At 40.9% G+C, this 12418-nt stretch overlaps 1 protein-coding gene across 1 annotated transcript; it reads left to right on the top strand.

The window, feature by feature from the left end:
* On the top strand, positions 1–9874 carry CNOT9 (CCR4-NOT transcription complex subunit 9). Its single transcript, XM_075181056.1, has 8 exons — positions 1–293; positions 1346–1525; positions 3120–3235; positions 4584–4693; positions 5430–5539; positions 5836–5934; positions 6894–6985; positions 9047–9874. The coding sequence occupies exons 1-8, from the start codon at positions 270–272 to the stop codon at positions 9213–9215; spliced, it is 900 nt and encodes a 299-aa protein (XP_075037157.1). The 5' UTR covers positions 1–269; the 3' UTR covers positions 9216–9874.
* The last annotated feature ends 2544 nt before the right edge of the window (positions 9875–12418 follow it).

The following is a 12418-nucleotide window of genomic DNA, read 5'->3' as shown; positions in this document are numbered from 1 at the left end:
CGGGCTTCCCCTCAGATTTTCTTTGTCTATTTAATTCCGGTGACGCCGCTGCCGGGGGATATTTATACCGTCACCAGCGGCGGCCGGGAGACGGGACGTGTCAGTGTGAGCGGCCGTTCGTGGGACCCAGGGGTTATAGGTCACGCGTGCTGATGACGTAGAAGGGGGCGGGGCTCCGGTTGTTGTGGGAGCTGAGAGGCGGGGTTAGGGGTACAGAGACCGGCAGCGCGGGAGGAAAGAGAACATAGAGCCGGGGGTCGGCTCCGAACATGCACAGCCTGGCCACGGCGGCGGTGAGTATGGGGGGGTCCGCTGGGCTCAGGTGACACTAGGCCCCAACCAGAGGGGAGAGGCTGGGGACAGGGAGACCCTCATACAGGAAGGGGCAGAGTGCTCACAATGAGACCCCCATGTAGTGAGGGTAGAGGGGTGGCCCGGGACAGGGATTCCCCCCCTATATAGGGGAGGGGTCACCAGAGACAGGAAGACCCCCACACTCCCCATAGTGTAGTGGTGCCTGGGGACAGGGGAGACCCTTATATAGGAGCAGGTAGGCTGCTGACAATGGGCAGCACGGTGGCTCAGTGGTTAGCACTTCTGCCTCACAGCACTGGGGTCATGAGTTCAATTCCCAACCATGGCCTTATCTGTGTGGAGTTTGTATGTTCTCCCCGTGTTTGCGTGGGTTTCCTCCCACACTCCAAAAATATACTGGTAGGTTAATTGGCTGCTACCAAAGTGACTCTAGTGTGTGTGTGTGTGTGTGTGTTAGGGAATTTAGACAATAAGCCCCAATGGGGCAGGGACTGATGTGATTGAGTTCTCTGTACAGCGCTGCGGAATAAATGGTGACGATGAATGAGTCCCCCATAAGGTGAGTAGAAGCTAGAGTTAGGAATTGCCCCCTTAGGGAAGGGAGGCTGAAAACAGGGATTGCTCCCATTGGGAATGGAAGGCTGGAGACAGTGTCCCCCCCCCAAAAAAAAAGTGAAGGACAGGCTGGAGACAGGGAATTCCCCCCCATAGTGAAGGGGAGGCCCAGAACAAAACACGTCTGTATTGTATGCTAAATTGAGTTCTTGTTGGCCTATGTATTTTAATTTTGTGTTTTTGATTTGGAACATCAAAATGCACCTTAACTGGGTAGGGGTGGGGAATGTGCATGTATATCCTAGCCCTTGATTGTGGTGGGTTTAGTCATTCTCATCAAGCTGTCACTCCTTTTTGTATTCGCATGGTAGATTATGTGTTTCGTCTTCATTTTAAAGACATTGTGTTTTTTTTTTGTTTTTTTTTATTGTATCTAAGCTTTGTTTAACTAAAACTTTCCTATTTCCATGTGTAGCCTGTGCCAGCAGCACTCGCCCAAGTCGACAGAGAGAAGATTTATCAGTGGATTAATGAGTTGTCAAGCCCAGAAACTCGTGAGAATGCCTTGTTGGAGCTTAGCAAAAAACGTGAATCTGTCCCAGACCTTGCACCGATGCTGTGGCATTCATTTGGTACTATTGCAGCACTGTTACAGGTTTGTTACTTTGTATATAACATTATTCATTCAAAATTTGATCACGCTGGTGTACGTTTTTAACTTAGTAGCTTGTTAATCTACTTGTGGTTCACAGAATAGAAATTGTTCTTCTAGAACTCTTTTAAAGGACCACTCCATTGAAACATTGAATTTTCAATATATGGAGTGTGAAGGTAAATGTATTGTTCAGTGGTACCATGAGTTTCTACGTTGTTAAAAATAATTAAATCTGTGCTATTTATTCTGGCATAGGTATCCCTGCCATGCCCGATGTGAATCCATTAGTCTGTTAAGAGAATCTTTTTTTCATCTTGGAGGGGCGCTGCTTTAGTGTGATGTAGAATAAAAATGTAGTTGATTACCGTTTATGTTCCTCCCTGAATACCTGCAGTGAGCACCCATCTATGATTGTTTTTTTTCAGCAAGATAATGTTACATGTCACAAAGATTGGAATGGTTCCAGGAAAGTGACAGTTAATTAACTTTTAAGTGACCCCAAATGTCTTGGATCGTAACCCTGTCAAGCATTTGTGTGATGAGATAGAGAGAGTTATAAACACAGGTCCCCCACTGGCTGTTATATGATTACATTAGGAGGCATTGGAATCAATATTCAACAACATCTCTGCCGTAACACCTTTTTGAATCCAGGCCTCACTTAATGTAGAATGTTCTTAGGAAAAATGGGGGTTGGTTTTAGTGATATCCTGAGTTCCCTGAACATCGATTACAGTTACACCAATAAGAGTTTGCTTGAACCAATAGTGCTCGACAGATGACATGCCACCGGTTGCCTACCTCTGGGCTTGTCATGAACTGCGTGGCTTAATATTGCTGCTGATTTTCCCTAGTGCTCTAAACAGGTTCTGACAGCACAAGATGTTATTTTGAATTGTCTCCCTCGCACAATAAGACTCTCCTCTGGTCTACAAACTTTCAAGCGTTCTCTGTAAACCTACCTATTCAGACAAGCTTATAATATTCCTCAACCACCCTCTTAACCTCACCGCCTTTAGCCTGTTACCGCCTGTTACACAATTTCACACAAGACAACTACCCCAGGACCAACATTGTTGTGTGGCAGGATCATTTAGCTTATGAGTCACTTTTACCTTTGCAGTCTGGCTGGGGCAAAATGTAGACTTAACCTCATGTGTCAATCTCCCATTGTGCCATAGATTGTAAGCTTGCGAGCAGGGCCTTCTCACCTTTTTGTCTGTTTTACCCAGTTTGTTTATTAGGTTTGTCCCCAATTGTAAAGCGCTACGGAATATGTTGGCGCTATATTAATAAATGATGATGATATGCTGCATCTAAATAGATGCTTTGCTGCTATAAACCCAGCCCTGTGCAGCATCTTGAATTATACTGTCTGTGAAACATTGTCAGCCAGCGAAATTTCTAAAGAATGAGTCTGCCCATTGTTTTTTTTTTTTTTTTGTTTTTTTTACAGAATCGAAGGGAGTTAAAACATAAATAGGATAAAGTGTCCTCTGTATTTTGACATTAGCATCTGTGTGCCAGAATTTTAACATTGTTATGACAATTCCTGTTGTTCTAAATGGTCTGTTTTATGTATATTTTCTTGCAGGAAATTGTAAATATTTACCCATCAATTAACCCGCCGACCCTGACTGCACACCAGTCCAATAGAGTGTGCAATGCACTGGCCCTGCTGCAGTGTGTAGCATCACACCCAGAGACCAGGTATGGATCAGGTGCAGTAAGTGTTAGATAGAAGTTCAACCACCTGTTAATATTTTGCTAATTTCCAATACATTAAAAAAAAAAAAAATATATAGTGAATTAAGATTTATTAAATTTTCTGTTGCCTGTTCCTGGGAAAAATAAATATTTATCAAACTTTCTACTAATCTATTTACCGTACTTGTAAACTGGTGATTTCAGATTACTTTTATCATGTGAGTTTGAAATGATCAGTCTCCTCACATTCACCTTTCTTATTCACTACAATAGGACTTGGCAGCCAACTCTGGTTGTTGTTTATTTTTGTTTTGTTTTTTTTGCTGTAGTATGCAAAACAATTAAAGAAGAACTCTACCCAGAACGTAAGCTTTATTCTTGTTAACATTTAATCCTGAGTTGCACTTTACGCTCATGCCCTGTTCGCCTGATCCATCAGATTACAGAATTCCTCCAACAACATGCTCTGCTATTCTTTATATTCGTTTCACTGACCTGTTTTATTAAACAACTGGGTCTTTCCTGTACATGCCAATAGGAACATCTCTGGGCAGTGCCATCTACACATCTCTCCCTGTTTGACGTAGGCTAGTGGTATCAATATCCAGAGGAGCAAATGCATCATGAGGAAGTGAAACTCGGGATTTAATAATGACATAGCAAAGCTGTTCCTATACTAAATGTTATGTTTTTGGGGGGAGCTCTTTAACCCTTAGTGGTGCATTTTACATTTTGTCTCAGAGTCCAAACTGAAATCATCAGCATACAATTTCTTCAGAAACTGTCTGTGGTTTTCAGCCATGTCTATCAGGCAGAATTATTTATTTTCATTGCTGTTAGATACAGTTTGACTCTGCATTGGATACAGTTGTATCCAGAGAGCGCCTTTGTTGTATTGCAGGAAAGCAAAAATATAAAAAGAGCCGTGTGACATTCTCAGGGAAAATGAGCAGAGATTTTGGTGACAACATCTAGGCGATGTGTCTCTGCTGTCGGCTCTGGAGACATAGTGGCAGCTTGCTCCAAATTGAATCTGCCCCAAAGACATGGCTGAAAAACACAGAAGGAAGTAAAAAAAATATGAAGCAATGTGTTTATTAAAAGTGGGAAAACCTTTTGGAGAGGCAAAAATCTCACCATTGACTACCCATGCACATCCAACAAACATCAGGGATTGAGGAGCACAAAGACAAATTGCTTTCCTGATGCAGCATTCTACATGAAGGCATAATTAATCTAAAGATTGCAGAGTACACTCCCAGATAATGGGATTTCAGAGTTTAGGGTTTTAAGTGTCTGTAAATAATGTTGAGCAGTTTAACTTCTTTTACGTATTGTATCTGTCTTCTAGGTCTGCATTTCTTGCTGCACACATTCCACTGTTCCTGTATCCTTTCCTGCACACAGTCAGCAAAACACGGCCCTTTGAATATTTGCGTCTGACCAGCCTTGGAGTAATTGGTAAGAAATACAGTTTATATAACAGAATAATCATCATCATTTATTTATATAGCGCCACTAATTCCGCAGCGCTGTACAGAGAACTCGCTCACATCAGTCCCTGCCCCATTGGGGCTTACAGTCTAAATTCCCTAATATAGACACACACTCGCCCACAGACACAGAGAGAGACTAGGGTCAATTTTAATAGCAGACAATTAAACTACTAGTATGTTTTTGGGCTGTGGGAGGAAACCGGAGCACCCGGAGGAAACCCACGCAAACACAGGGAGAACATACAAACTCCACACAGATAAGGCCATGGTCGGGAATCAAACTCATGACCCCAGTGCTGGAAGGCAGAAGTGCTAACCACTAGGCCACTGTGCTGCAGAATGCACTATTAAAACAATATGTCAACCCACGTTGAATAAGGAGAGCACTTGAAAATGCTTGAGAGCTGGTGACTGCTTCCACTTATATTGTGCCTGGATAAGTCTTAGACAAGTGGAAAAACTGCAGTAAGATTTACAAAACCGTGACCATTTATAGTGTCCGTATTGTACATAAGAGAACCATACCGAACTAAGTTACTTACTGATTAAATATGCATATAAGTTAATGGATATTTTTTTCTCTCTCAACAGTTCTAGATTTGTCTGAACTAATTTTACTCATAATCTCCCAGTTGTATTTTAATATTCTGTACATTGTATCCAGGTTTAATGGTTGTTTCCCTATTTGCTTTGTGTAACAGGCGCTCTGGTGAAGACAGATGAACAAGAAGTCATCAATTTCCTCCTGACCACAGAAATTATCCCGCTGTGTCTACGGATCATGGAGTCTGGCAGCGAGCTCTCCAAAACTGTAAGCGTTTCTCTCTTCCCTTTTCTCTTGTTACTTTCCGCTAATTATCAATCTTCCATCTCCAATACTTGGCATCTTCCTGGCTCCCTACTGTCTAGAACTTATATGGAGATGTGTACAATGTAACAGTGTCTGATGACTCTCATAAAACTATTTACATAAAAACAACAAATAGACCAAACAAATTTTAATTCAAGTTTGTTTCAGAACCGTAACGCTGGGACCTCTGTAGTTAGATACTGTCTCTTTCAGCTGCAGATCACGTGTTAGTAAATTGAATCTTTCTTCTTTCCAAGGTTGCCACATTTATTCTCCAGAAGATTCTCCTGGATGACACCGGGTTGGCATATATTTGTCAGACCTACGAGCGCTTCTCTCATGTTGCTATGATTTTGGTAAGGTTACCTTCATAATGGCCTTGGTGTTGGCTGAAAGGACATAAGTGAAGGCTTAGATTCCTTACAATTGACGCACTACATCATTGCAGTTTATTTAATTATTATTATTAATTTTTATTTATAGGGCGCCACTAGGTGTCCGTAGCGCCGTACAGGGACAAACAAAATTAAAATACGAGGTGAGACAGCACAGTACAGTAAACAATAAGCACAGTAACTCGGTGAGCTCAAAGCACAGCTAGGGGCGGGGAGGGGAGAGGGGAAGGTCCGCATATGACGGAGCCCAAGAGGGACGGCACGGATAACAGGGAAACCCCCAGAGGGGAGAGGAGGGAGCGAGAGGGGACGGGGGGGGGGAGAGGGTCTTCGAGGAGGAGGGCTAGGTAGCTGGAGAGCAGAGTTAAAAGTGGTGAAGACAGGAGGAGAGATGACCCTGCTCAAAGGAGCGTACAATCTAAGGGGTGGGGTAGACAGACAGAGAGACACGGGGGAGAGAAGGAGGATAAGGATAAGAGAAGGGGAAGATCAGAAGAAAAGGTAGGAAGTTAAGTGGGAGACTGGAAGGCTTTAAGAAAAAGGTGGGTTTTTAGGCTTAGGCTCGTACTCCCCCTGCACTGTCCTCTCTCTCCATGGGTAGGTGCACAACCACCTGTGACTGTGAGGGGCAGACCCTCATAGCTGCATAGATTAAGTAATACATGGCTACTGGTAAATTATAATATCCTGACAAAACAATTGAAAGCTTAAAGTCTTTATTAAAAGAGCATTCATTAAAAAGATCTGTATAACAAATAAAGTCCATCCTGTACCTGTGTGCATGAAGAATCTCCTATTACTTCTGCTTCTACCATTTAGTGACGCAGTTGTTTCCTTTCATTCAGCTCTAATGCTGTGTTTGATCCATTGTTGCTTTGTGTTGTGCAGTATAATAATCTGTTTTGTCCTGTATTGTGTAGGGTAAAATGGTGCTGCAGCTTTCAAAAGAGCCGTCCGCCAGGCTCCTGAAACACGTTGTCCGCTGTTATCTCCGCCTCTCTGACAATCCACGGTACAGCTTTACTTCTCTTATTCAGACATTCAGGGATGCAGGTATCAAACCTTTTACTTTTTAAAAGAATAGGTGTTGCCCATAGCAACCAATCATATTCTATCTATCATTTATCTAGGGCATGCTCACTAGTATCTGATTGGTTGTTATGGGCAACACCTCCGCTTCTCTTCTAGAAGGTTTGCTGTTTTTGTTTTTTATTGTACCAGGGACCTTGTTATTTATGTATCTTGTAGTGTTAGGTTGGTAGTATGTATACAAATTTCAGGGTCACTGAAAAATACAATAGTGGTGTCTTGCTGGGGTCTGGTAATTGTATTACTAGTGTGGATTCCATCTTGCTACAAGAATGTCAGACTTTTCCAAGTGCAATAACTAAACCAAAATGATTATAATTTCTGATGTGATTGAAATGCTTTTTGTTTTTGTTTTGTTTTTTCCCTGTCTATTGTATGTATTCATTGCTTACTGTGAGGGATTCTTGGTCCTAATTGTATGTTGTAATTGGTGTTTGATCATTTACTTCAATAGCCCTGCCTTTAATGTAGGTTGACTATTTTGAATTGAGGTAAAATGCGTTGTCTATATGCTTTGTATTAGCAAATAATTGAACAAGCGGTGTTTACGGGCAGTCCTCTGATTTATTCATGACCCCCAGTGATTATAGACAGGTCATTTAAGATAGGAAGTAATGCTACCTCCATGTATTCTGTGCTCAGTCATCTCCTTTTATTTATAAGTAGCCACAAAACTCCACAGCTCTGTGCAGACAGGATAGCAAATCGTACTTCGAAACAGAAATCGAGCATATATAAAGGTGCAGACATGAGACAGAGTAGAGAGTGAGAGCTTACAATCTGTGCAGTGAAGGCAAAACGGGAACGTACTGACAGAGGAATTACATACAGCATAGCACTGTTTGTTTTTTTTATAAATTAAAAAAAACAAAGCAAACAAATTGTTCACGTAAGTATTCATTTCCTTTTGCTAGAAATGCCGTAAATATACCCAGGTACAATCATATATCTCACAGTTTGAGTGGAGTCCACCTGTGTCCAATTAGGTGTATTTATTTTGGAATCTGTTGAAACACTCTGAGAGGTCCCACATTTGATTAGTGCAAGTCCAAAGAGCTTTATCATGAAGATCACAGAACATTCAGAACAAATCAAAGAAAAGGTTGTTTGAAATCTTAAATCCTTTCACCCCGTTGGTGCTTTTAGACAGTAACAGTCCAGAGGGTTCACAAAGCTGCTGTTTATGGGAGGGTGGCAAAAAGAAAACTTGCATGAAATCTCACCTACAGTTGGGAGACCCTCAGACCAAGTAGAGGAAGAGACCGTGATGGAACATGCTGATTGGTTACCACAAGTTTATCGCTGCATCATTCAAATAACACTAGCCCCACTGTGAAACATGGTGGTGGGAGCGTAATGTTAGGGTGATGCTTCATGGGGAAAATGCATGTTGCAGGATATAGAGCAGTGTTTCCAAACCTACTCTCGGGGAGTCTTGACAGTCCATGTTTTCCATATCTCCTTCCAGGAGCACAGGCGTAATCATTACTGAGTGACACATTGTAACAGATCCACAGGTGGTATAATTATTTCACTTGTGACCTGGAAAACCTGCACTGTCAGGGGTTTGGGAAACACTGATATAGACCAATCTTGGAGGAAGACCTAATGCATTCTGCAAGAGACCTAGGATTAGGGAGAAGATTTGTATTTCAATAGCCACATTGGAGGGGCTTTAATTAAAAACTAAATCCTGGAGAGGCCCGAACCGAATAAATTCCTCCTTATTCCCTGCTGCAAGTAAAACAATTCCAGATGAGGCGAATACTTTTTATATCCACTATAATGGTAACGGCCAGGCTTTCACTCTGTACATAAATTCACATTAATCAATTTATTTTTTTCTAAAAGTATAACCTATATTTTTTTCTCTTACATTAGTTAGCTATGGACACTGCATTCATTAAATACTTTACAATTTGATTATTATTTATAAGCCGTTTATGATGTCTTGAGAGAATGACCAGTCCGTATTGTGTTCCAGAGCGAGGGAGGCGTTGAGACAGTGTCTTCCGGACCAGCTGAAAGATACAACTTTCGCCCAGGTACTGAAGGACGACACCACAACCAAACGCTGGCTGGCTCAGCTGGTTAAGAACCTGCAAGAAGGTCAAGTCACTGACCCCAGAGGAATACCCCTTCCTCCCCAGTGACCCACCCGTGAAGGCAATGTGACACAGCTACTCAAACGTGCACAGCACACGACTGGAAATAGAGGGGAGTATTGAACAGTGGGAATAGTAAGCTGTCATTATCCAAATGATGGTTCCAAATCTCTCTCTCATCGATGAGGACTCTGCTAGCTGGCATGATATCCGCCGTTCTTCAGAGCAAAGGTTCCAAGCTTCTACACCAGCAAAAGGACGTCCGCTACAGAGCACAGACTGTAAGGAAATATTGTATTCTTGTTGATCAAGAGTTAGCTGCTCCAGCTTCGTTCCCCCTGAGTTGACTCTTCGGGTCTCTTCTGATTTTTACTGTTTACAAAATAACATTTCTTACAGTCGACAGACTCTGGAGCGGCGTTAAAGGTGTAATGAACAGAGCCGGAACCTAAACGCATCATCCACTGCCTGCCTTTTCTCTATACTTCTTCCTATGCTTGTAGCTGTGTCTAATAAAGAAAATAAAGATAACTATTTTTTATTTTTCGGTATGAAGCTGTTAAAAAAAACAAAACAAACAACAATGCACTAAATTACCAAAATGTTTTTTGGGAGTTAAAAAAAAAAAAAAAGACTTCTGTCAAACAATATACAAAGCTACTGTTTCTTCACATGTTCCAGGTTTTAATAAATACTGATTTCGGCCATTGGCGTTTTATTTTATTTATTTTTTTATCTTTTGCATACAAGTTTTTAATAGAGTAGAACATACTGTCTGAGGGGAGGGTGGATTTTTTGCAGAATGACAGAGCAATAGTTATACATAGAAACAGAAGTCTTTAGTCCATTTATCCAGTGTTTTTACAGCTGTTCAAATGCAACAACAAACCATTGAAAATGGAGACAGCTAATTAAGATGAGGATAGAAGCAGTAATGCAGGTAAGAGAGGGCTTAGGAGACACTGAGAGTGACTTGATCATTGTCTAAGAGTGTACTGGGAATAGTAAGTTTTCCTTAGTGCAGGGTTTGCCTAATCCAGTCCTCATGGCCCCCTAACATTGCACGTTTTCCATATCTTCTTGTTGGCGCAGAGGTGTATTCATTACTGACTGATACATTGTAACACCCACAGTCATTAAGTTTGATAAAGCATGAAACCTGAATATGAAAACCCATATCTTGTTGGCAGGACAATATACATTACTAGAATGTGCTCAAAACAAAAAGTTTTGTCTGCACTTATCCTTCCCACTGCATATCTGTGTGCACATAGCAAAAGTAAAACATGATGTATTTGTTCATATTTTGATCAAAACATTTAAGCCTGCATCCCAGCCTTAAGGGCACATCATTGTATGCATAAGAATGGGCTAGCTGAGAAGGAGCCACCAGGCCCCTTTCGGTATCTTATTTAGAAATCTTGATTTGTGCTCTTCCTAAATCTGGCACATGTGCATAAGACTGTAAATTCTTCATGAAGGAGATGGGAGAGAAATAACAGGCTGGTGTAAAGTGTCTTATTAAATAAAGTCAAAGACGTGTGCCAGCCAATAATCGATAACCGTCCTTTTGTGTAGTTGGTGTTGAATATAGATCTCCTAAATGCTGTTAAGGAACAAGATGAAGCGTAAAGTGTATTATGCCGCTCATCATCATTAACTGGGCAATCATTACATGTGTTGACATGGTTTTATTGTAATTTTTTATTTCTTTTTAAAGCATTTTACTGAACCCAAAAACTAGTGCTCACAGCCTATGCCAGTGTTTCCCAAATCTGTGCTCCGGGGTCCTGTAGTAAAGCAATGTTTTCCCGGTCTCCAAGTGCCACAAGTGATATCATTATTACTGGCTGTGAATCTGTTACAATGTGTCAGTCAGTAATGACCACACCTGTGCTCCAGCACGGAGATCTGGAAAACATGCACTGTTAGGGCTTCTTGAGAGTAATTGGCCGAGTACTTTCGATGGGCAATAACAGAGACATCTGCTGGACAGTTCCCATAGACATTGTACAATGACCATAGTTTAATCCAAAAAGCTTCTGTAACCTACTGAACTGCAACACAATAAATAATGTTATCTAATAATGGAGGCTACATACTGATCTATTGCTGAACAGGTTAATTTTGCTCCTAAATATTCCTGCTCAAGAGTACCCAGCTATGTGTAGATCTATTGCCCCATAAATGGTCTATATACATGTATGTATATTTACACCTTTTATTTTTATATGTAGTGGATATAAAAAAAAGTCTACACATCCTTATTGAAATGGCAGATGTTTGTGATGTAATGCCTGATATCAAAATAAATCATGTAAAACGTTTTTCCACTTTTGATGTGACCTTGCAACTGAGAATACTCAAATCAAAAGCAAATAGATTGGTTTTATGATAAGTGAAAACTAAAAACTTGCAGTGTTGTAAAACAGATTAGCATACCAGCACACTTCTAGCTGTGAGGTCGCAAAGGGGGGCAGAGATTAGAATGTTTAAAAGTAAGGAAATGATTTTAGAAATTGTCAGTTCTTGAGGCTCAGGCTTTCTACTGATGAATTGTCAATACCACTTAGCCTTCTGGAAGCAGCAGAATTATGGTAAGAGAACTTGAGTATGCTAGGACTGGTTCTATTTTTATTCCGGTTTTATATTACAAAAAATATTTTGCATTTAGATTTGCTATATAACCATATGTTATAACTTTTTATGTAATAAGTGTTGTGACTTTTTGTCATATTAAACTCCATTTAACGTTCTGTCTTTGTGTTCTTAAAGAATTCATCTGTTAGGTAGGCTTATTTTTTTTTTAATAGAATGCTACATTTATGCAGGGAATTGTTTTATTTATAGTGACTGATTAGATTAGGTTGAGATTCCAGTTTGGGAACAGTTGTGGAGTTAGGCTAGATGCACACTGAAGAATTTTCCAACCGACATTTTATCTCAAACGATTGTACCTACGACTGAAGGTCCGATCAGTCTGGCGATTCATGCATACACTGACACGATTTACCTTCAGATCTGTGCTCTTCATGTGGTCCTTCAGAGAATGACAACACAACATTCATTCATTATTGTCACACTGATTAAAACCGCCTTGTTATAGCTATCCACATGTCCTAACGAATTTTGTTAGCTTCTGTGACTGAAACAAAACATTCTGTCTTAGAACGAACAAATGAATTATTCCTTCTACAGCGCTCTCTACATTTATTCACCGGGACATTCATCGCTAGTATCGGCTTCAAAGA

This window comes from Mixophyes fleayi, chromosome 7, assembly GCF_038048845.1.
Source record: "Mixophyes fleayi isolate aMixFle1 chromosome 7, aMixFle1.hap1, whole genome shotgun sequence".
Taxonomy (NCBI): Eukaryota; Metazoa; Chordata; class Amphibia; order Anura; family Limnodynastidae; genus Mixophyes; species Mixophyes fleayi.
The sequence above is the reverse complement of the archived record's forward strand: the minus strand, read 5'-3'. Positions and strand labels throughout refer to the sequence as shown.

Bases quoted from the DNA above. Each gene is read 5' to 3' on its own strand.
- CNOT9 (XM_075181056.1), top strand. From the start codon at position 270: ATGCACAGCCTGGCCACGGCGGCG. The intron at 294-1,345 runs GTGAGTATGGGG...TTCCATGTGTAG, and splicing joins ACAGCCTGGCCACGGCGGCG to CCTGTGCCAGCAGCACTCGC. The intron at 5,935-6,893 runs GTAAGGTTACCT...TGTATTGTGTAG, and splicing joins CTCATGTTGCTATGATTTTG to GGTAAAATGGTGCTGCAGCT.